We start from the raw sequence: 24,309 nt of genomic DNA, 5'->3' as shown, positions 1-24,309 counted from the left end.
CGGAATCAACGAGTTGTAGCACGTTAACTTAGAACTAAGCTCTCAGCGGCTCAGGAGCGCCTCACTTCTAGTTACTCCAATTCGGGTCACTAGTTGCTAAGGGACCCTTTAGCCCAGAAGTCCTATTGGAGCGACCCTAGGTTCTCTCCATCTTCAGCGCATACCTGCGCGGGGAGGGACTTGCCACGCATAGGTGACTTGAATTCGGGGCAGTTTTGCTTCCGGATGCTAACAACGAGGCCCTTTGCTCGAGCGTTGCTTGTTAAGGAGTAGGGACCCGGGGAAACTCTGCGCCCACTCGGGATCTCGCATTATAGCTAGAAAGCTCAGAGCCCCGGGCTACCGGGAGAAGAGAGAACCGGCACAGGACACTGTCATCGCCGGCAAAGTCTTCCTCACCAGGCTAGGCTGGGCATTCCGAGGCCCCACCCATGGAAACGCCACTCTGACGTCTAGAGGCCGCCATAGGCTGGTGTGGGCGCTCAGGACGACGTGTAGCGCGTGGACTACATCAGGTCCAGCCCTGTGGGAACCCGGCGAGCGCTTCTTCGACAGGCAGGGTTCTGTGCACCTGTTCCTTCCTCCTGCGCTAGTGTCTGTCCCAGTCTGGGAAGAAGGGGACAATGCCCGTTTCTAGAAAACCAGAAGATGCACCACAGCGAAAATAGACTAAACTTGGCGCGGAAGACTTGAACGCAAAGTGAGAGGGTGCTCGGTACCTTTAAGCTGTTTGGAAGCTCACGTGACGCAGTCAGGGTGTGTGTGTGGGGGGGGGGAGGTGGGAGGGGGTCACGTGACGGCGCGCGCAGTGCGCGCGTCCTCGCCGCTGCCTCCCACCACCCCCTCGACGGGAGGGCGCGGAGCGGCGGAGTGATCGGCTCCGGGCCCTCCGTGCGCGTGCGCAGCGAACAGCTGTCACCCAGTGCGGAACAAGACTTCCAAATTTTCCAAATCTCCCCCGGCGTGAGGCCAGCGTCTTCCTCCTCCTCCTGCTCCTCCGGGTAGCGTCCCCACCTCCACCCGCGACCCAGGTAACCGCTTTTCCGTAGTGTGGGGATCTGGCGGCCTGGGGGGGAGGGGAGGGGCCCGGGCGGTCTTCCCGGCACTGCTCTCCGCTGCGCGGGGCAGCGAGGGGTGCGGGCGTCAGTGGGGAGCTGAGGACCTCTGTCCGCACCCGTCGCCACCGTCTTGCTGGCCAGGGAGCGGACGGCCATGGTCGCCGGGGCGGAGGGAGGGACTCCGTGACAGCGCGCTCCGGCCCTGGCGGGGTTCGGGCCCCGTAGTCGCCTGTCTCCGGGAGTCGGAGTCGGGGTGGTGCTTCCTCGGGACAGGGACACGCGGTGGTCCTGGGACACCGGCTGCCTCCTTTCTGCCCCTAGCCAGGTCTGCGCAAGACTGGTGGAAGACCGGGCCTGGTGCGCCCCTAGGGGCCTTGCCTTCTCTGATACTGTCGCGACCTGCGGGGTGAGGGCGAGGTGTGGGTGGGAGCCCGTCGTTCGTTTCGTTCTCAGCCATAGCAGCTGGCCTTTAGGTTTCTCTTTTCTCCTGCTTGAGGGCCATTTCTTCCTGCAGTGCCTGGAAGAGACACGATGAGGGGTAGACAGTGGGTACTTAATAACTGCTCGTGCACTGGACGTGGTGTGGGGTGATGAGGAGGAGGAAGGTAAGCAGCCGCAGGGCTGCACTGATGCTCTCCTGGTGCACCCAGAGCGGGCGCGCCCTTTGCGAGCTGCGCCCTGCAAGCCTGCGGCGCGCGCGCGCGCGTGTGTGTGTGTGTCTGGGGGGGCGGCACAAGGGAGGGGTTTTGTGCGGTTCTTCCTTCCGGAGAAGACCGAGCAAACTTTTCTTGCTTTTTTTTTTTGTTTGTTTTTTGCACTTGATAATCACGAGATTTATCATTAAATCGTGCTTCGGAAATGTAGGTTAGAATTGCATTCGGTTCCCCTTCATCCGGGTGAAAACTTCCGATGGACAGGCTCGGTCCACTTCAGTTCGCACTAAACTTTGCCCTTTTCACTCACTTGAGTTTGCGTTTTTTTTTTTTTAACTTGGCTTCACAGTTTCTATGGCAACAGTAACTAATACTCTAATTTCGAAGTGTTGTGGTTAAAAAATTAGTTGACTTTATTTTTTTCCCCCTCTTGTTTTTGTTTTCGGTGTTTTTGAGACAGGATTATTTTATATATAGATATATATTCCAAGGCAAGCTGTTTCCTGAGTGCTGGGATTGCAGGTATGAACCACCACGGCTAGCTAGCGGCTTTAATTTTGAAAGGTTTTCTTTTTTACTATGTAGCACTCGGTTCGCCTTTGAAGTCATTACTCAAACTTTCCTACCTTGCTGGTGTCGTAGCCCCCCCATGCTTTTTTGGAACGTTGTACACACTTCAGCTTTTTCCGCCCTCCTAACAGTTTTAGTTTTTAAAAGCTTGCAAATAATCTTTACAACACTCCACAAATTTGGTAATTCATTAAAAGTTTAATCAGAGAGTTTAAATTTATTAGCATACGTTAGCCACTTGCTTTTCTAAAGTTAAAAATAAACATTTTGGGGACTGAAACGTGATTCAAACGGTACAGCACCTGCTTTGCAAGCGAGAAGTCCTGAGTTCAAACACCAGTCCCACCAAACAAAAATAAACGTTTTGGGCTGGGGATGTAGCTCAGTGGTAGAGCACTTGCCTAGCATGCACAGGGCCCTGGGTTCGACCCCCAGCACCACACACGCACAAACACACACACACCCAAATGAAGAAACGTTTTACCGAGTGCGTAGTGAAGCTCTGGGTTTAACTCCCATTGCACGTGCACAAACGTTTTCAGAAAAGTCCATCAACTATTGTGTAAGAATAAAGATTTTTTTATAAGCAGGAGAGGTATTGAATTTTTAATAAGCAGTTTCTTGGATTTCAATTTCAATTTACGGATGAAAATCTGATAAATTGAGAGACCTTGTGAACACCTTTTCTGGTAAGGGTGGTTAGGTTTGCTGGGTACCTTTCCTCATTGCTTTGTAAAGGCCTCCACCCTCCCTTCCCCCCACTCCCTGCTAGAATGTTAAGTCTTGAGAACATGTTCTGTTTTTTTTCCCCCCTCCCTTTATGTTATTTCCTGTACTTTGCTTGAGTAAAGTAATTAAGGCTGAGGTGCACCAAACATCTTTCCTGGTTTCTTAAAATAAATAAATAAAAATCTTTATTGAGAAACAGTTCACGTATTTAAAATGCATTATTGAGCTAGATTTGGTGGCTCACACCTTTAATCTCAACACTTATGTCTGAGGTAGGAGGATCACAATTTCAGGGACCTCCTGGGCTAGCTACATGGTCAGATACTGTCCCAAAAAGCAAAGAAAGTGCTGGCAGAGTGGCTGAAATGGTAGAGCACTTGCCTAGCAAGCTTGAAACCCTGTGTTCAACATCCAGTGCTGCAACAAAAACAAAAATGTAATTCAATGGCTTTTAGTATATGCATAGAACTGTATGAGAGATGTAATCACCACAATCAATTTTAGAATTTTTTTTTTATCATCCCCTGTTCTCGTTAACAGTCATTGGCCATTTCTCTCTACCCTCGCTTCCCTTGCAGCCCTCAGAAACCACTACTCAGCTTTGTGCCTCAAAAGCTATGCCTATTCTGGGCATTTCATGTCCATGGAGTCATAGACTAGGTGGTCTTTTGTGACTGGCTTCTTTTACATAGTATAATGTTTTCAGGGTCACCCACATCGTAGCCTATAGCAGTACTCTTTTAAAAATAATGTCTGAGTAATATTCCATAGTATGGAAATACCACATTGTGCTTATTCTTCAGTGATGAACATTTGGGTTGTTTCCACTTTTTGGTCATTATGAATAATGGTGCTGTGAACATTCATGAAAGAGTTTTTGTGTGGACATGTTTTCTTTCCTCTTGGGTATGTACCTAATATCTGGATTGCTGGTTTAATCCTCCCTCATCTTTTGAATGAATGAATGAAGGTGTGAGCAAGGAAGGATAGTCTTGGAGATATTCTTTTGAGGCCCTGGAGGGGCCTGTTGAACTTTCTCTGCTCTGTTGCCAAGTTCAGTTCACAAGAAACCAGAATTCTCTTGGGGCTTTGTTCTGTGGCTTGTGCTGTGTTTTCCCTGGATGTTATGATCAGCTCTTCCTGTTAGCCGTGTTTTATAAGTTATAACTGCTCATAGCTGTTCCTTGATATTCATGTATTTGTTATGCATTTATTAGGAATATAATGATAAAACAGGTACATCCTGTACTGTCATTAAACTCAGTGTCTAATGCAGATCTCTCAATCTTTAAAAAATCGTGTTCCCTTTTGTTAAATATTAATATTTAATGCTCCTTACAACCTTTTTCTTTTTTTGAAGGTTCTGGTGTTTGAACTCAGGGCCTCAAGCTTGCTAGGCAGGCACCTCTAACTCTTAAGCTACTCAGCCAGCCCTTTTTTGTGCTGGGTGTTTTTGAGATAGGGTCTAACCCTCAGTTCTCTGGATCTTTGCCTCCTGAATAGCTAGGATTACAGGCTGTTTTTTGTTTGTTTGTTTTTTTTTGCAGTAGTTGGGATAAAACCCAAGGTCTTGTACATTCACTGCATATTTCTAACTCTACTAATATAGGAAGTTTGTGGGGTCTAAAATGTATATTCAAAATATTATCTCATTTTTATTTTACTTCTTCCTCAAGCCCCCACCCCCCCCAAAAAAAAAAAGATTCGCTATACCCTTCCCTCCCTGCTCTTTAGGAATACTGATGTATTGAAAAAGATGCTGCCTTTCCAAATTTATAATTGCTGGGAGCAATTCCTTCCATACCCAAGCAGTCACAGTAATCCCTTTAAAAAGCCTATTCCTCTTGTTCCTCCTTCAAGGCCTGTTTCACTGAGAAACCAGTTCGAACTCAGCTCCCCCTTACCTTAAGGTTTTGATCAACCTAGCACTCCCTTCCTACCAGCCTCCTCTGTCTGTCCAGTCCCCTGGTTGGCCTTGGTGTCCTCGTCTAGACTGCTTTGACCTGCACTTCCCTGTCTGGTCAGTTCAGTATCATTCCTTCAAGGTCATTTCCCCACAGCCCTGCACACTTGCCATAGCAGTGTTCTGTAATCGTCATCATTTTTAACAATCTCTTGTGTGTCGCTCTTCCCTTTCCATACCGTGAATGCACAGAGAAAGGGCCACACAAAAATATTGGCAGTGGTTAGTTATTTCTGGGTGATGGACTTGTGGGTAATTTGTTTCTGTTGGGTTTATATGGATTTTCTAAATCTTCTCTTGTGAATCAGTATTACCTTTGTGAATAAGTAAAAAAAGTTTCATAAAATTCACATTTGTGAGAAAGTCAGGAAGACAGAAGACAAGAGGAAAAAGAAAAGTATTGCTATTTTCATTTTAATGAGTTTCCTTCTAACAGTTTTTATTTGGTTTTAATAACCTAAATGAAATGAAACTTTAGTTATCAAACCTTTTTATTTTTTTGAGTGGTTGGGATTTCACTGCAGGGCTTCATGTTGCTAGGCAGGCACTCTACCCCTTGGGCCATTCTACCAACCCTGGTTCGTGTTGATTATTTTTGAGATAGGGTCTTGAGAACTGTTTGCCCAGACTGATTCTCCTGATCTCTGCCTCCCAGGAGGCTAGGATTACAGGTGTGAACCACTGGTGCTTGGCTGGTATCAAACTTTTATAAGCTGATATATTTTCTTCAGTATAGAGGAGGCCTACACCTTGAACCATTTCACCAGCCCCTCACCCCCTTATTTGTGATTTTTTTTTTTTTTCAGATAGGGTCTCCAGAACTATTTGCCTGGGCTGGCATTGAACTGAGATCCTCCTGAATCTAGCATCAGAGACTCTTAGGGTATGAAAGCTAAGAATGTGCTAAATAGCTAAGTTACTTTTTTCCCTGAGAAATGTCCTGATTAATATATTTGTATATTTCATAGTTCAAAGTTTTGTCTTGAGTGATTGCTTATTTGCGTTATTAGTAGTATTTTTGCTGGGTTGTTTGTTCTGTTTAGTACTGGGTACGTTTCTGCAATAGAGTAATATCTACTGTGTGCCACACAGTGTGTTAAATGTGGAACTTACAGTAGTGAACACAGTGGACACACGATTTCCTACAGTTTCGTAGAGGATTATTTGAACAGTGAATGTTTAGTTACATTGTTGAACTATATGTTCAGATGCACAGTGGCTTCAGCTACCGATTATGAACTGCCACTGCTAGTCTTTAAAATTTATTCCAGATTCTTCTGGACCTGCGTTTATTATACATTACTGTGGGTATTTAAGGAGCAGCATAATGTGTTGTCCAAGCACTTTTGTTACTGACTTCCTTTTGTTTCTTGATACATCTCTATGTACTTCCAGGTATTAATTTTTTCCTTTATTCATTTATTTGTATGCGTATACATTGTTTGGGCCACTCTCCCCTCCACTCTCTCCCTCTTTCCCCCACCAGGTATTAATTTGACATTTTGTTTTTTTTGGTAAGACTGAGGTTTGAACTCAGGGCTTCATGCTTGCAAAGCAGGTGATCCACCTCTTGAGCCACACCTTCAGTCCTTTTTGCTCTGATTATTTTGGAGATGGGGTCTCCAGAACTATCTGTGGGGGCTTGCCTCCTGATCTCAGCCTCCTAAGTAGTGAATTACAGGAGTGAGCCACCAGTGCCTGGCAATTTGATATTTCTTTTTGTTAATTGTAGCAAACAGAACTCTGATCTTGGACTGGGTATATATGTATATAGTTCAAAGCCTTGGTTTTATCCCTACCATGGGAAGAAACCAATAACAACACAAAAAAACAACCTCTGACCTTTCCTTTTAGCTCTGCTTCTTTGGGATTTCTCATGAATCTCAGGTCATTTTACTGTTCACTCTGGCAGCCTGCAAGTTATCCCAAACACTTCATGGTTCCCCACTCCTGACTGTCCAAACCATCACTAAACATTGTCACTTCTGCTTCAGAAAAGCATCTGGGATTAGTGCCATTGTCTCTACTTACACTGCACTCTCCATTATCCACTCTAGCCTCCCATTTTTTTTCTCCACCTGATGATCTTTCAAAATGCTAACTGGATCATTGTCATTGTCCTCAGAGCATTTAAAGTTCCATCCCCCACCCCACAAGCCTGTCTAGACGGTTTTATGTTTCCTCTCTACCCACTGGCTTTTCATTTCCTCAGACTGTATAGGTGCTTCCAGAATGTGCTGCTTCCTGCCAGGCCAACTTCATTTTCCATACTTCTTCCCTGCATAATTCTTCTAGTCTAAAGCAGCTTCTCTAAGCTATTCTGTTTTAGCTTCCTATGCTTTTCCATAATGCTTAGCACAGTCTATAGTCATATATTTATGTGATTATGATTTTTTTTGTAAACTGAGAATTGTACAGGGGTAGGGACCAAGTATTATTGCCTTACTTGACACCAGCATAATGTTGCATCTCCAGATATAAAGTATAGGTGTTTAATAAACAATTGTTAAGCAAATTAATGACTTTTACATTAATGAAAAAATTATACTATAAAACCAAGGCACACAGTAGGAAATATATTTTTACCCATCATGACACAGCAGAAGTAGCTAGAATTACAGGAGCAAGTCACCAGTGCGTGGCCCAGTGCTCAGTCTTCCTGGGCAAAAATATGGTACACCTTTCCATTTAGGACTTCTTTTAAGTCCTTATGACAGACTTAAAAATTTCTTTTATTAGGATATGTTCATTGTACAGGGGGGCTTCATAACAACAATTTCAAATAGGATTTTGTTGTACTTTGGCTGGATCACCCCCATTGTCTCTCCCTCTCATCCCCTCCCCATCCCACTTAAAGCAATTGCAAGAGGTTTCTTTTTTATTTCATATAGGTATATGAAGTCCATCAACTGTATATACTAACCTTAGTCTCCTTCATTCACCCTCTCCTTCCACAAAATACCTCCTCCCCAGTACCTATTTTATAGTCCTATCTAAGTCAATGTTCAAAGGGGTTTCTCAATGTATCCCCACTGTGAGTATACTTTACTTTGGTATGTCCAACCCCTTGCATTGCTGTTCCTTATCCTTTTACCAACCATCCCCCATTTTTCAACAGCTTCCAATGTATATCTTTATGTCCTCTACCTTCACAGATGTTATGTTTTACAGTATCGTCGATGCTCTGTGTTCTCTTTTCCTTTCCCTCCTTCCCCAAGTTTCATTGAGTAGTTCCACTATTACAAACATGTTCTACATATGAGTTTGTATATGATCATGCTTGTTTTTGTATGTATGTTTATCTTTTGGATCTTCCACTTATGAGAGAAAACATGTCCTTTGTCTTTCTAAACCTGGCTTACTTCACTTTTTTTTTTTGTTTTAGTATTCATATGTGCATACAAGGCTTGGGTCATTTCTCTCCCCTGCCCCCACCCCCTCCCTTACCACCCACTCCGCCCCCTCCTGCTCCCCCCCACCCCCTCAATACTTGGCAGAAACTATTTTGCCCTTATCTCTAATTTTGTTGAAGAAAAGAGTATAAGCAATAATAGGAAGGAACAAGTGTTTTTGCTGGTTGAGATAAGGATAGCTATACAGGGAGTTGACTCACATTAATTTCCTGTGCATGTGTGTTACCTTCTACGTTAATTCTTTTTGATCTAACCTTTTCTCTAGTTCCTGGTCCCCTTCTCCTATTGGCCTCAGTTGCTTTTAAGGTATCTGCTTTAGTTTCTCTGCATTAAGGATAACAAATGTTAGCTAATTTTTTAGGTGTCTTACCTATCCTCACCCTCCCTTGTGTGCTCTCACTTTTATCATGTGCTCAAAGTCCAATCCCCTTGTTGTGTTTCTGGCTTACTTCACTTAACATGATGTCCTCCAGTTGCATCCATTTAACTTCAAACCACATGGTTGAATAAAACTCTAGTGTGTTTGTGTGTGTATATATAAATGTATGTGTGTATATATATGTCTGTGTATCTATATCTATATATGTATATCACATTTTCTTGATTGTGGTATGTTTTTTTCAAGATAGAGTCTCTGGAACTGTTTGCCTGGGGCTGACTTCAAACCTTGATCCTCCTGATCTCTGTCTTCTGAGTAGCTAGGATTATGAACTTGAGCCACCCACACCTGTTGGGAGGAGGTATTTATAACTGTCTCAATGTCATTGCTTGTGATAGACCTGTTTAAGTTGTTAATGTCCTGTTAGTTCAATTTTGGTGGGTCATATGTGTCAAGAAATGTATCTGTTTCTTCTTGATTTTCCAGTTTGGTGGATTGTAGGTTTTCAAAATTTGCATATGATTATCTGAATTTCATTGACATCTGTCAATGAATCTGTTGTAATACCCCTTTTTCATCTCAAAATTATTAATTTGGATGTTCTCCTTTCTTTTGGTTAATTTGGCTAAAGTTTTGCTGGTCATGTTTATTTTTTCAAAGAACTAACTTTTTGTTTCATTGTTTTGATCTCCAATTCAGTAATTTCTGCCCTGATTTTTGTAATTTCTTTGCATCTACTACTTTTGAGGTTGACTAGTTCATGTTTTTCTGAGTTTCAGGTGTATCATTAGATTGTTTATTTGAGATCTCTCTAATTTTCTGATGTGTGCATTCATGGTTGTAAACTTCCTTTTTTAAGAATCTTCTTAAGATTCTTCCTCCTTCTTAAGAACCTATGGGACTGTATCCCACAGGTTCTGGTGTATTGTGTTCTGATTTTCATTTGATTCTAGGAATTTACTGATTTCTTCAGTGGACCGACTGATCACTTGAAAGAGTGTTGTTCAAACTCCATGAGTTTGAATGATTTTGTGGTTTTCCTTGCCATTGATTTCTAATTTTATTCCATTATGGTCTGTTAGGATACAGGGAATTTTTCAATTGTTTTTTTTTTGCATTTGTTGAGATTTGCTTTATGACCTGGGATGTGATCTAATTTGGAGAATGTTCCATGAGCTGCTGAGAAAAATATGTAATTTCCTGAGGTACTATGAAATACTCTATAGATATCTGAAGTCTGTTTCATTCATTGTTCAGTTCTAGGATATCTTTGTTATTTTATTCATTTTTTTTTGTGGAAATGGGTTTTGAACTCAGGACATACACCTTGAGCCACTCTACCATCCCTTTTTTGTGATGGTTTTTCAGGATAAGGTCCTTTGAACTGTGTACCTGGGTTGGCTTTGAACCTTGATCCTCCTGATCTCTGCCCAGGATTACAGCCATGAGCTACCTGCGCCTGGCTCTTTGTTAATTTTTTGTCTGGATGTGCTGTATGTTGATTAGAGTGGAGTGTTCAGAGCTCCTATTATTATTGTATTTGGACCTAACTTTTTCTTTACGCTCAGCTTAATGAACTTGGGGGCACTGATTTATGGTGCATATTTATTTAGAATTGATATCTTTTTGCTGAATTGTTCCGTTTATTAGTATGTAGTGACTTTTATATCTTTTCCAACTGTATTTTGCTGAAAATCTGTTTTGTGAGAATAGGTACTCCTGATTGCTTTCAATTTCTGTGTGCCTGGTATATCTTTTTCCAACCTTTCACTTTTAGTTTGTGTTGTGTCTTTGGTTGTGAATGTTTCGTGTGACAACAGATTGTTGCATCGATCTTGCTTGCTTTTTTTTTTTTTTTTTGGTAATACTGGGATTTGAACTCAGGGGTTCTCACTTTTAGTCAGGTGCTCTGCCACTTGTGCCACATCTTGTTTATCTATTTATTTTTGCAGTACTGGGTTTTGGACACAGTGCCTACACCTTGAGCCACTCTACCAGCCCTTTTTCGTGATGGGTTTTTTGGGATAGGGTCTTGTGAACTATTTGCCTTGTCTGGCTTCAAACCACAATCCTCCCAGTCTGTGCCTCCTGAGCAGCTGAGATTACAGGTGTGAGACACTGGCACCTAACAGATCTTGCTTTTTGATCCAGTCAGTTGCTGATGCTTTTTAACCTGTATTTTTTTTCAGGTGGGACTGGGTTTGAATTCAGGCTCAGGACCTTGTGCTTGATAGGCAGGCACTCTTAGCACTTGAGCCACTCTGCCAGTCCTTTTTTGTTATGGGCTTTTTCTACATAGGGTCTTTCATACTGTTGGCTGGCTTTGAACCGTGATCCTTCTGATCTCTGTCTGGCTCCTGAGTAGCTAGGATACAGGCATGAGCCACTGGTGTCTGGCTTTTTGTCTTTTTTTTTTTTTCCCCCTCTACTGGGGTTTGAACTCAGGCCTCACATTTGCTAGACAATTGCTACACTTCACCCTCAGGGCCTTCAGTGGAGGCATTTCCATCAGTGTTATCCTAGGTCCTACTGACCATCTTGCCCTCCACTTCCAGGTACAGACCATCTGTAGTCTCCTGGATCTTGTTAATATTGGAGAACAGTTCATAGTGGTTGATGAGATCCTGCTAGATAATCATGATGGCAGGAGCGGGGGGTGGGGGCGGTGGGGGGGAGAGCTAGTGGAAAAGCACACTCTTCATAACTTTAAAAGCATTTGGTTACACAAAAGTTTTAATTACTTATTTTGGTGGGACTTGAGTTTGAACTCAGGGCATCGTGCTTGCAAAGCAGGTGCTCTATCACTTGAGCCATACTGCCAGTCCATTTTGCTTTGGTTGTTTTGGAGATTGGGAGGGAGGGAGTCCCATTTCATGAATTATTTGCCAATCTTAGCTTCTTCAGTGCCTGACTTATTTTTTGAGGTTCTTTTTTTTTTGGCGGCACTGGGATTTGAAGTCAGGGCTTTTGCTTGCTAGGCAGGCAAGTGGCTTACTGCTTGAGCCAATCCTCCAGCCCCTCTTTTAGTTTTTTTGAGACAGGCTCTTGCTGTGTAGCCCAGGCTGACCTGGAACTATGTATAGCTGAGGGTGGCCTTGAAATCACAATTCTCCGGCCTCATCTTCCCATATGCTAGATTACAGGTGTGCACCACCACGCCTGGCTAGAAGTTTTATTGATATTAGGTTTAAAGATTACTTTTGTCTTCAAATATAAAATAATAGATTTAGAGCTGGGCATGGTGCTTCACTTCTGTAATCCCAGCATTTGATAGACTGAAGTAGTAGGATTATGAGTTTGAGCACAGCGTGAGCTGCAGAACTATGTCACTGGAGAAGGGTTGAAAAGGTTTTTAATAGAAAAAAACCCTCTAGTACCTGGTACCCAGTTTCCTTGGTCTTGAATGTGTCAGAGAAAATAATTTTAAGATAACTCCCGAGGTAGCAAGCTGCCAAGATTTTGTTAGGCAAGTGAGGTAAAGCAGTGGAAAGTAAGGAAAGAGGGATGCACATTGCAAGTGCTTGGAATACAGGTTTTAGAGTCATAATGAGTGTTCTTCCACTGGGACAATTTATATTGGCTAAAGTAGGTTTGGGAGTTTAGCTTAAACTTTCATCCAGATAAGTGGTTTCTTTGTGTTAGGAATCTGGTAACTTTCAGTCCTTCTGTTGCAGTGTTTTGATATTTTCATCCATGCATGTAGATATTAGGTCTGGGGTAATCTACAAATGAAATGATCTTGTGACATGAATGGTTGAGGCTTGAACTCAGGGCCTATACTTTGAGCTATTCCACCAGCCCTTTTTTGTGGTGGGTTTTTTGAGATAGTCTCATGGTCTCACAAACTGTTTGCCTGGACTTTGAACCACGATGCTCCTGATCTCTGCCTCCTAAGTAGCTAGGAGTGTGTAGCTGGCGTGAGCCACCTGTGCTGGGCTGTTTCTTGTCACTTTTATGGGCATTCTTTTGATCAAAAAAGATTGCTATACCAGGCATTCTTACCTCCCAGGTGCATATTGCTCATTTGGGGCAAATTCAGAGGAATTGTGGAGGAATTGTTTTCTACTATGTATTGTAACTACTGGGGAGGCATGTGATCAAAGGAATGAATGCATTCTTGTGTTTTCTTAATATTTAGTTAATGATTAATTTTGCCCCCTATCAGTTTTGCAGTCTTAGCTCCTGATTCTGCATTGCTTTGATTCCCATGCCACCTGTTCGTATTCCAGCCCCCATTTCAAATTAACCAAAAATCAATCCATAAACAACCTAAAAGAAAACAAAAACAAAAACTTAAAATGAGACATGTTCTATTTGAAGCAAAGTGACTATATTCTTAAGAATGACAATGCATTAATTAACAAAGGCTGTGGAGTTATTCTAGATCAAAGAATATTAAAGAGACATGACACTTACAAATAATGCCTAATACTATACCAGAGGGAAAATACATATAAAACATTTTATTAGGCCACTTGAAAAAATTGGACCACAGGAATTAGATGTAAGTATTATGTCTGTGTTAAGTTTTCTGGAGTCGAAAACTGTACTGTGCTTTTGTGAGAGAATATCTTTATTCTTAAAACTAAAGGTTTTAGGGGTAAAATGTGATATTTACAACTTTCTGAAATGGTTCATAAAGAAAATTATTTCTCTATATGGAGGAGGGAGAGATTTTATACATACATACATATCTATATATGTGGAGGAGAGAAACGGAGGGAGGAAGGGCGGCCAAGTGTGCACTCAAGTTGAGCGTGCAAATAGGGTAAAATGTTAATAGATGAATCTGGGTAAAGCATATAGTTGCTTTTAAAAATCTATTCCTGCAGTTTTTCTAAGAAAAAGTTAAATATTATTTACAATTGTAACAAATATAGAATAAACACAAAGAGCTTCATGATACCATATATTTATTTTCTTTAATTCAAGTTAAAATTTTTTTTGGTGTTTTTTTTTTTTTGGGTAACATTGGGGTTCAGGACCTCTGCCAATCATTTTTTTGTGACGAGTTTTTTCGAGATATGGGCTCACGAACTATTTATCTGGGGCTGGCTTTATGTTTGCCCTTGGCTAGCTTCTGAGATCTCTGCCTCCTGAGTGGCTAGGATTTACAGGTGTGAATCACCAGTGCTTGATTTTGAGGGTCTTGCTGTGTAGCCCAGGGTGGGTTTCAACTTACCCCCTTCTGTCTCCTGAGTCCTGGGATTATAGGCACGTGCCACCATTTCTGCTAAACATTATTGATTTGACTATTCCCTGAAGCAGGGTTAGAGGGCTTAATAGCAATGTTTGGTAACATATTTTGACCTTTCATCCTCATCATTATTATTTTTGGTGATACTGAGGTTTGAACTCAGGACCTGGCACTTGCTAGGCAAGGGCTCTACCACTAGAGCCATGTGCTTGGCCTTTTTTGCCTTAGTTATTATTATTATCATGGTTTATTTATTTATTTTTATGGTACTGGGGTTTGAACTCAGGGCCTATACCTGAGCCACTCCACTGGCTCTTTTTTGGAGTGGGTTTTTTTTTTTCAAGATAGAATCTCCAGAATGGTTTTCCTGGGCTGGCTTTGAACCGAGATCCTCCTGATCTCTGCCTCCTGAGTCGCTAGGATTACATGTGTGAACCACTGGTGCCTAGCAGCTTTAGTTATTATTTGGACAGGGTGTTGTGATTTTGCCTTAGTCAGCCTGGACTGCAATCCTCCTATTATGCCTCCTGTGTAGTAGCTGGGATCACAGGTGCATGCCAACCAGCATTCCCAGCTTTATTGGTTGAGACGAGGTCTCGCTGAATTTTTGCCCCAGCTGGCCTTAAACTGTGATCCTTTTGCTCTCAGCCTCCCAAGTAGCTGGAATTATAAGCCTGCCTTTCATTATTTTTATATTTTTATAAGACAGAAGAATTATTTCCAAAAGTTATCCAGTAGTGTTTATTTGTGTTAGAGATGTGAATCATAAAGACACATTTTTTACTTTATTTCTACTTGAAACTTGTGTGCATTCATTTGTGTATCCTGTAGTGTAAAGTGTTTTCATTGTGTAAAGGTCCATAGTTTGGAGCCTGTGTTGTCTCTCTTGCATTAACCTGTACCCTCAATGCAAGATCCACCACTTTCCATTTTTTACTTTTGAAGTAGAGTGAGAATTAAGACATTTGAGACACTATGAGCCAGAATCCTTCTATATTTTTACAAATCTTTCCACCATCTAAATTTTACTGTTATAATTCTCACACCTCATTTAACATTTTTTAAAAAAAAATTCCTAAGGATTTCACTTAAGTTTTGTAGAAACAGTATTTTTGTACTCACAATTAATCTATTTATGGAATAATAACGGCTGAACTAGCATAAACTGGATTGGAAATAAATACTGTTGTCTTGATAAGCATGTAGTGCAACTGGTACTTGGATATGTCAGGCATAGCTTACTAGCCTGGTGTGTGGGCATAGTGGTCTTTTCCAGAGAGAATACATAGCATTCCTTATCTAGTTAAGCAGAGGGTGTTTGAGAATTTCTGTAGTAGACCAATGGAATAAATTAGCTATAAGTGGCTGGCTAGTAGTTTTTTTTTTTTTTAAGGTGTGGTAGTACTGGGGTTTGAACTCAGGGCCTTTACGCTTGCTGGGCTCTACTACTTGAACCTCTCTCCCAGCCCTGGATAATGTTCTTAAAAGGTTCAATTAGTAATTGCACTCAACGCTACAAAACTTAATTTTGAGTCATTCAAGTTAATTTCGTTAAGAGTACATCACAGAAGTGATTATTAAGAAGTATTACTGGTTAAAGATAAGTATGACTAAAACCTTTTGATTCACATCTGGTATTTGTATACCTGGTTTCTTTCCCAGTTGCTATTGTTACCAGTTCTATTTGATAATTGCATCAGCCATGATTCAATTATAGATACTAGATACTGTCTGGTTAACTTATGCAGAGAAATTTTGTATTGGGAGCTAGGTGTTAGAGGATGGTTTGTAAGGTTGCAGAAGCAGTCTTTTGGTTGGATCCCCAGAGTGTCTCTTTTAGTACATCATTGCTAGAGGAGGTGTCAAGGGACCTATTCTATCTGTTACAAATAGAAAACTGAAGAACCAGGGTCCAGTTCATACCATCCTGGCTGAAATCTGGGGAGCAGGAAGTTGCTGGCTGTGTCCGTTTTAGTTGTGATTCAGGGACCAGGAGTTGTGTTAGAACTGTTGCTTCAGAGCCAAACTGTCAAATGGGTTTTGGCAAGAAGAATGCCTGTGGGTTTCCTCTCTCTCTCCACTTCTGCCTAGTTCTGAATTCAAGTCTGTTCAGAGTAGAAGAATTTAAATCTGATTTGCAATGTCTGTTTTAATGTAGATTTCAGTTCTCTAGAATCTTCAATGTCTGGAAAATGCAGATGCTTCTGTCATCTACCATATGACTTGGATTAAACCTATGATGATTCAGCTTGGTTCCCCCCATCCCCAGTGTCCACAAGCAGCCTTCCTAATCATTCTCTGGTCTGCAGGGTCTCTTAATTCCTCTGTGCTTCTCTCCTCTCATTCTCTGTTTATGCAAAAAATCAGACAACAGCAGCTACAGCTCCTCATGGAATTCTCTCTGCTCCCCAGTTCTAAGTTCTGGAAATAGGGAAGTGACTGAACTAGCTTATGTCAACTTTAGTCTGTATAATTGGCTGCTTGGACTTAACCCCGCTGTAAGTGGGGTTAAGTCCCCATTGGTAGTGGGGCCTTTTTCTGAATGGTCTTATCACATGGGCTATTGAGTCTCAATATTTGTAGTACTTATGTTTCATAAAGGACTGTGAACACTAAATTAGTTAATATTGAAACATTGTTCCTAGAGAAAATACAAGGTTAGGGTCCCAAGAGCCTATGGTCCCCGAATTTTCATCAAGTGACCAATACATAAATTTTGTATTGTCCTTTGGTTTAAAGACACCTTATTTAATATAGTATTGTTGATTTATTAACATTAAATTCAAAGCCAACAGTACTAACTTGTGCCTGAATGAAGCTAATATAACACATGTATTTTTGTCCAGAGCCATATCGTAGTTTTCTAGTGGTCGGTAGCACTAGACAGTACTCTATTATAGGGCTTGAGGATCATTTTAAACAGCCACATTACCAACAAAGAGCATGGAAAGGCAAAAAAACCCCATGGCACTAAGTAGACCATAAAAAGGACACATGTTCAGTAAATTAGAAAGTCTTGTTTGACCTCAGCTGGCAATGAATATGTGCTTTGGTGATTTAAGTTTTTCATTGTTTTGTGCATGTCTTTGAATGACATGAACAATGAATGGGTGTAAGTGCCAAAAATACTGATTTGGGGGTTTTGGATAACTTCTAGTAAGTAGGTGAATTTGCTAACACAGAATGTAGGAAACTAATCTGATAGGATCAGAATCTAAGAATCTAGGAATCTGGGAATCTAGGAATGCTATATCTGATAGGACAGGGTACAGAATCTAGGAATCCTGATTACATGTATGTAGTGAGAATGAGGAGAGCATTGAGAAGGACATTGTCAGTTGGTGGGAGAGTGTCACCAAGGAAGGCTTCATAATGGTCCACGTGTTAGATAAATGGTAAAAGATGGGTCTTGCCAGGCAGCTGAGACTGAGGAAAAGAGTAAGCAGATAGTGCAGTATTATGAGTATGGGTGCTAGAATCTCCGATTAGGCTCAGATCTCATCTTCTGCTTTTACTAACTATGGGACCTTGGGCAAACATCTTATTCCTGATGACTATTGAAATAGAGCTATTCATGGTCACTTGTTCAATGAATTTATGAGGTTTAAATAAGAGAAAGTGCATTAATGCACTTAGCAATTATTTCCTACTAGTAATGTCATACACGTGACATACATGTTTATATACAGCACAGCAGAGGAAGGAAATGTCTTGGCTCTTTTGGGAGCCACGAGTGGTGTAGAATGATGCAAAGGTTTCAGTGGGCCAAAAGGGTTTTTGAGGCTGGATAGGAAAGGGAGAGCTAGGTCCATGGAGGATTTGGCTTCTATACTAGAATCACACTGAGCTCTTAAAGGGTTTAAGAGAAGAATGAGCCAAGTTTGGTGGTGTACATCTGTAATCCCAGCACTTGGGAGAATGAGGCAGGAAGATTGTGACATTGAGACCAGCTTGGGTTACACAACAAGATCCTGTCTCAAAAAACAAAACCAAGAACAAAAACAGAAAAAGATGCCATAATCATTTTTGTGTCTAGAAGGTTTGCTCAAAGAAGAGAATTGAGGAAGTTGAATTAAAGATTGGTAAGTCAGCAAAGACCCTTAGTGTAGCTGAGGAATGAAAAGACCAAAGCCTGACTTAGGCTGTATTTTGGCCTCTGCTGTTTTGATGTGAACCTCTTTTTTTTTTTTTTTTTTTTTTGTGATGCTGGTGTGTGAACTCAGGACCGTGAGTTCAAAGGTTTGAACACCAGCCCTTTTTTGTGAAGGATTATTTCGAGATAGAGTCTTGTAAACTATTTGTCTGGGCTGAGTTTGAACCAAGATCCTCCTGATCTCTGACTTCTGAGAAGGTAGGATTATAGGCATGAGTCACCAGCGCCTGGCTCTGATCTGAACCTTGCAGTGGAGGGTGTTCTATCCTGTCGAAGATGTGCTCACTTCTCACATCCCTCTCTACTCCACCCTGGTAGAGGCTTAGCTCCCCCTTTTGTAGCCACTCTCCTGGTAATCTGTGCTGCTCTTTATTCCAGCAGCTGGTCTGTGGTATGTATGCTTTTATACTTCTGCACTTGTAGGCTCTTTGAAGATTAGCCTTGGTCAGTATTGGCCACAAAGAGGCAAGCTAGACTGTGGGTGGACTGAGTGAATCAGAATTGAGACTATTAATAGAAAGGCAGATTTTGAACTCAGGGCTTCACACCTGCTAGGCAGGTGCTCTTACCACTTGAGCTACTCCATCAGCTGAGAGCAAGATTTTAGAAAAAGAATTCTTTTTTATACTTATTCAGTTTTATAGTCATTGTTGTCTCTGTAGAGCTTGACCTTCATTTTCTAATGGTTATGCCCAGTATATACTTAGATTTACCAGACTTGGATTCAGGAGAGAGCGGTCCATGTTACAGATAACTGAGATACTGGGAAGAGACAGTTGAGGTCAGTGTGGATGAAATCTCCTGCAGTGGGTATGTCAGTTGAAAAGGGAAGACAACCACAAAAAGAACCTTGTAGTATACCAGTAGTGAGGAGGTTGGCTGAGGAGGATCCTGGAACGGAATTCCAGAGACTGGAGTGGTCACTAGAGACTGAGTTGGGAGTGGTGTCTTACCACTCACAGAAGCAGTGCCAGTGCCTTTAGATTTGGAGACTGCAGAGTAGTTGGTAAGGGCTGAAACAACATAGTGGATACAACATTGGAAAAGCCACTGGCAGCCTTTTCCAGAGTGATTTCAATGCACTGGTGGAGGAAGACATCCAATTCCAGTGGGATGAAGACTGAATAGGGTGAGGACTGGACAAAGTGAGTGCAGGCCTTTCTGTGTTCGAGTTTGTCTGTGAGGAACTAGGGAGACAAGACTGTGGCAGGGGTGGGTCTAGGAGGAGACATGGTATACAGGGAACCCTTGAAAATTATGTGGGATTACTCCCACCAAAAAACAAACAAACAAAAAAAAAACAAAAAAACTTCTGTGTGGGAGATTTGAGCATCCACAGGTAGTGGGGTGGGAAAAAAGCTAATAGGAGAGATTTAGTTTGAATAGTCCTTTTTTATCTTATTTTAAAAGTGAACTCACAGATGTTACTATAGTCTGGCAAGGTACCAAATATTTACATTTACCAGCTTACTGAATCTCCAAGTGTGGTTGGGTAGCTATTGTTACTCCCATTTTCTGATGGGTTTAAGTAACTTTCCTGAGTTCACACAGCTGTAAGTGAGGAAGGCATGTGGAGGGATCTGGATTCAGTTCTGTCTGGCTCTAAGATCTGTTCTCTTCAACTGTCTGCCTTTTAAGTGAGACAATCACAATTTGAAAGGAAGTTATGAAATGATTTATCATTGTGGTGATTTTGTATAACATGTCGTTTTGTTTTCTTTGTTTGCTTATGCCATTGACTAGTAATATAGTAGGATAATTTCTTTTTCAATTCTCAGGACTTGTTTTTCTCCAGTTCAATTTTTTTTTTTTTTGCAGTATTGGGGTTTGAACTCAGGGCCTACATTTTGAGCCACTGCACCACCCCTTTTTTGTGATGGTGTTTTTTGGGATAAGGTCTCATAAATTATTTGTCTAGTCTGGCTTTGAATCTCTATTCTCCTGATTTCTGCCTCCTGAGCCACTGGCACGTGGTTTCAGTTTAATTTTTGAATATTTGAGTTGTTTATATGATTCAAGAGTTAAAAGTAGATGTTGAGCTGCATTCACTTAAGTTTTGCATCCTTTTATGTGTCTTCTTTTCCCAGTAGGTGACCATTTTTTATTACTCTGTTTATTCTGTAAGCAGCTTTTTTTTTTTTTTTTTTGCAGTGTGTGGGAGTTTGTACTCAGGGCCTTGCACTTGCTAGACAGATGCTCTACCACCTGACCATGGCCCCAACCCTTTTCTCTTTTCTTCTCTTCCCTTCCTTCCTTCTTTTCTTTTCCTTTCCTTCCTCCCTCCCTTCCTTCCTTTTTTTGGGACAAGGTCTCTCACTATGTAACTCAGGCTGCTTCAACTTCCTGAGTGCTAGGATTATAGGTGGCACCACCATGTGTGGCTGCAGTTTGCTTTTTAAATTGAAAATATAGTTTGAAAACCATTCCATATCTATATTTAGAGATGATCTTCATTGTTTTAGGTTACCTATACTTGGTTGCTGGAAGCCCTGCACTAACTTTTAAGCATTCTATTAGAGATAAAGGAAAGGAAAGGACAGATAGAATTAAAGTTTGACCCAATGTGTTTAAATATTTGATTCAAATATTTGATTCACATAAATTAGATCCTACATACTGTAAGATTTAATATTTGGAGGAAGTTGGAAGTTTGTAACTACAATTACCTTGTCAGCATTTCATGCAAGAACAGTGAAGTCTTCTAAGTCTGAATATGGCTTGATGTAGAAAGGAGTTGTCATGCTAGGTGGAGCAAAGAATGAGCAGCAAGGAACAGTTAGGGCAATTTTGCTAGTTCCAGCACCCTTCTACATACTTGTACTGGGCTCTCATTTGTACTCAGAAGAAATGGCAGCCTGCATGCTGTGGATCTGTTAATCATGCCAGATATTTGGTGAATAAGAGAAGGGGAAGCCTTTCTCAGTGTATCTAGAAAGATTACTTCTTGTTTCTGCCCACCAAGGATTAAGAGGGGTGTGATGAGAATTATGTATTGGCCAGTATAGATGCTTGGAGAGAGTTTACATATTTACTCCTCAAAAACCTTCTACTGAGACCCAGTCTAGAATCTTTAACCCAAGTATTTTTCATGTAGGGCCTTCTATTTTTGCCCAGGCAGCCTCAGGTGTCAATCTTCTTACCCGTGCTTCCTACTCCATGTAGTTGGAATGACAGGGATGCACTATTACATCTGGTTTATTGATTGAGATGGGGATCTTGCTAGCTTTTTTCCTGGGCTAGCCTTGAACCCTGATCCTCTAGATTTCTGCCTCACAAGTAGCTGGGATTACAGGCATAAGGCACTATGCCCAGACCTACCTTTTTTTTTTTTTTTGAAATAGGGACTTGCTTGTAGTACAGGTTGGCTTTGGACTTTTAGTCCCCCTGCCTCAGCCTCCCAAGTGCTGGGATTACTAAAAGGAATTTTTGCAGATAGTCACTTGTTGCTTTGGCTGTTCTGTCCCAAGACCTTTTCCCTGAGTCCACTTTTCCATTCTTCTACCTGGTGCTTGTAGGCCAGAGAGCAAGTTGGAATAGTGATCTGAATGGGGACAGAAGGATTAAAGAAAAATTGGATTTAAGAAGGCAAATGAAGCCTGATGCAGGCAAACATGATCAACACTCGAAGGAAAGGCTTTTCTTGGCTGTGTTGCCTTCTCACTTAGGGCCTAGGCATGTGGAATACCGTGATGGTAGAAAAAGGGCAGCCTAACTTTAAAGCCTCTTCTGGTTCAGTACCTGGGTAGGTGAGCTCATGTGGAGCTCTTGAGGTGGCCTGCTACTTCCTTTTCCCTCCGAGACTTGAACCATTTGAGAAAGGTGAAGTAAGAAGGAAGGTCAGAGTATTAGAGTTTTACTACTGATAAAACTGGTGCTGGAGGGTATGGTTTTCTACTTCTTGGCCTTGTGTTACTTTGCTAGGGATGTTTTAACATATCACCAAACCTGAATGGCTTAAAACAAGAGAAATTAATTCTTTCACATTCCTGGCAGCTACAGGCTAAAATCAAGGTGTTAAGCAGTGCTGTGCTGTTTCTGAAGAATCTAGGGAAGGATTTGTTTCCTGCTTTTCTCTTGGCTTCTTATATTTGCCAGCAGTGCTTGGCATTCTGTGGTTTGCAGCTGCACAACTCCAACCTCTGCCTCTGTTTTCAGATGGTATTCTTGTTTCCATCTGTCTCTTTTTTTCTTAAAAGGAGGTCAGTTGTATTGAACTGGGACCTGTCCTAATTGACCTGATCTTTACTTGATTACATAAGTCTACAAAGACCCTCTTTCCAAAGAAGATCACATTCACAGGTAATGGGAGTTAGGTGTCAACATGTTTTTTTGGGCGACACAAGTCAACTCATAGCAATGTCCAACTGAGGCAGTCTGCAGACCAGACACTTTTGGCTCACTCTGAGAACAAACCCAGTGAGCTGCTGTGCTGGAACTGAAAGGTCTGACTTCCATCCTCCTGAGTGAATGCAGCCCTTATGAACTGCAGGAGAGCAGGGTGATAGAACCTGCTGAGGAGCTTTGTTAGCCCAGTTTCTTTTTTGGGCTCCAGTTTCTTTTTTGGAGTGGATGAGGGTGGAGAGGATGACCTCCAGGGTTTGGACAGGCCCCTGAAGAACTATGGAGGAGACTGTTATCTTAACTAGCGCAGCTGGTGGTTAGTGCCTCAGTTCTTTTTTTTTTTTTTTTCCCTGTAGCCTAATACATTATCTGCTAAACTGGTGGGTGTTGTATCTCCCACAGGGATGTGCTTTGTAGCAGATCCTGAAGTGTTCTTCAGAGGCAGTTAGTAGTACAGATCAATTTTATGGCAGGCCTCGAAACTGGGGTTTGAACTCAGGGCTTCAGTCTTGCTAGGCAGGTGCTCTATCACTTGAGCCACTCCTGTGGCAGGCCTTGTTGAAGAAACAAGATGAAAGCCATCAGTTTTTATTCTTTCCAAATAAATTGTTAAAATAAGAGAATATGAGTGTGAATAAGGAAAGCAATATAGGATATAATGTTAAATACGGCAGGAAAGCATTAGCCTGTTTCTTTTCTTTTCTTTTTGACAGTACTGTGGGTTGAACTAAGGACTTTGTGCTAGCTAAGTTTACTACCACTTGAGCCATGTCTCTTTTTTGTCTTGGTTATTTTTGAGATAGTGTCTTGCTTGCTGCCTGGGCCAGCCTGGACTGTGATCCTCGTATTTGTGCTTCCATATATAGCTGACTATGAAAGGTGCATACCACCGCACCTAGCTATTGTTTGAGATGGAGTGTCATGAACTTTTTGCTTGGGCTGGCCTTGAACTGTGATCCCCCTGATCTGTACCTCTCAAATAGTTAGGATTACAGGCTTGAGCTTTTCTTTCTTTCTTTCTTTTTTAAATTACCAAATAAAGATGTTTTATCATTAGAATAAGGAGGGTAGATGTTTTTTCTTCGCAGTAAGGTAAAAAATTTTCAGAAATGAAGATGTGGGGGTTATAAAAGTATGAGTTAGTGCTGGACTTTTCTTAGTGGTAAGGATTTTTAGCTTTTATTTTTCACCTTTTTTTTTTTTTTTTGTGGTACTGGGGCTTGAACACAGGTCCTCACACTTAGCTAGGCAGGCACTGTACCACTTGAGCCACTCTGCCAGCCCTTTTTTGTGTTGGGTATTTTCTTTTTTTTTGTGTGTGGTACTGGGGCTTGAACTCAGGGCCTGTACCTTGAGCCACTCCACCAGCCCTTTTTTGTGAAGGGTTTTTTTTTTTTTTTTGAGATAGGTTCTTGCAAACTGTTTTGCAAGATCTCTCCTTATCTCTGCCTCCTGAGTAGCTAGGATTACAGGTATGAGCCACTGGTGCCTGGCCATGTTGGGTATTTTTGAGATAGGGTCTCACCAACTATTTGCCTGGACTGTCTTCAAATTGCAATGCCTCCTGAGTAGTTAGGATTAGTGGCATGCGCCACTGGCACACTGTGATTTTTTTAGCTTATTAAAAATTTCTTAGTAACCACTTACGGTAGTGCATACCTATAGTTCTAGCTACTTGGGAAGGTGAGGCAGGAGGATCACTTTAGGTCAAGAGTTCAAGGCCAGCCTGAACAATAAATATAGCGAGACCCCCTAAAACCAAAACCAATAAGAAAAACACTATAGAAAAGTTCAGTGTACTTGCTATACATGTGATTATTTGGTTTAGGGTCTCAAAAACATTAAAGGCCAGC

The 24,309-nt window shown here is 41.6% G+C and overlaps 1 protein-coding gene across 13 annotated transcripts in view; it reads left to right on the top strand.

Moving 5' to 3' along the window:
- Nucleotides 1–560: 560 nt before the first annotated feature.
- Kdm4c (lysine demethylase 4C) overlaps nucleotides 561–24,309 on the top strand; it is a 365,075-nt gene continuing 341,326 nt past the window's right edge. For 10 of the 13 annotated variants that reach the window (XR_012440445.1, XR_012440446.1, XR_012440447.1 and 7 more), the window contains exons 1-2: nucleotides 903–1,031; nucleotides 9,012–9,126. Coding sequence is in view for 7 of the 13 variants with exons in the window: in XM_074051900.1 (XP_073908001.1) it covers nucleotides 9,093–9,126 (34 nt within the window). In the remaining 6 variants the exon portion in view is untranslated. Of the gene's footprint in view, nucleotides 757–891; nucleotides 1,032–9,011; nucleotides 9,127–24,309 lie in introns of those variants that run through there. The other 3 variants (XM_074051899.1, XM_074051898.1, XM_074051897.1) reach the window with 3 other exon arrangements.

This window comes from Castor canadensis, chromosome 13 (genome assembly GCF_047511655.1).
Source record: "Castor canadensis chromosome 13, mCasCan1.hap1v2, whole genome shotgun sequence".
In the NCBI taxonomy this organism is placed as follows: Eukaryota; Metazoa; Chordata; class Mammalia; order Rodentia; family Castoridae; genus Castor; species Castor canadensis.
This window is presented reverse-complemented; position numbering and strand designations above follow the sequence as displayed.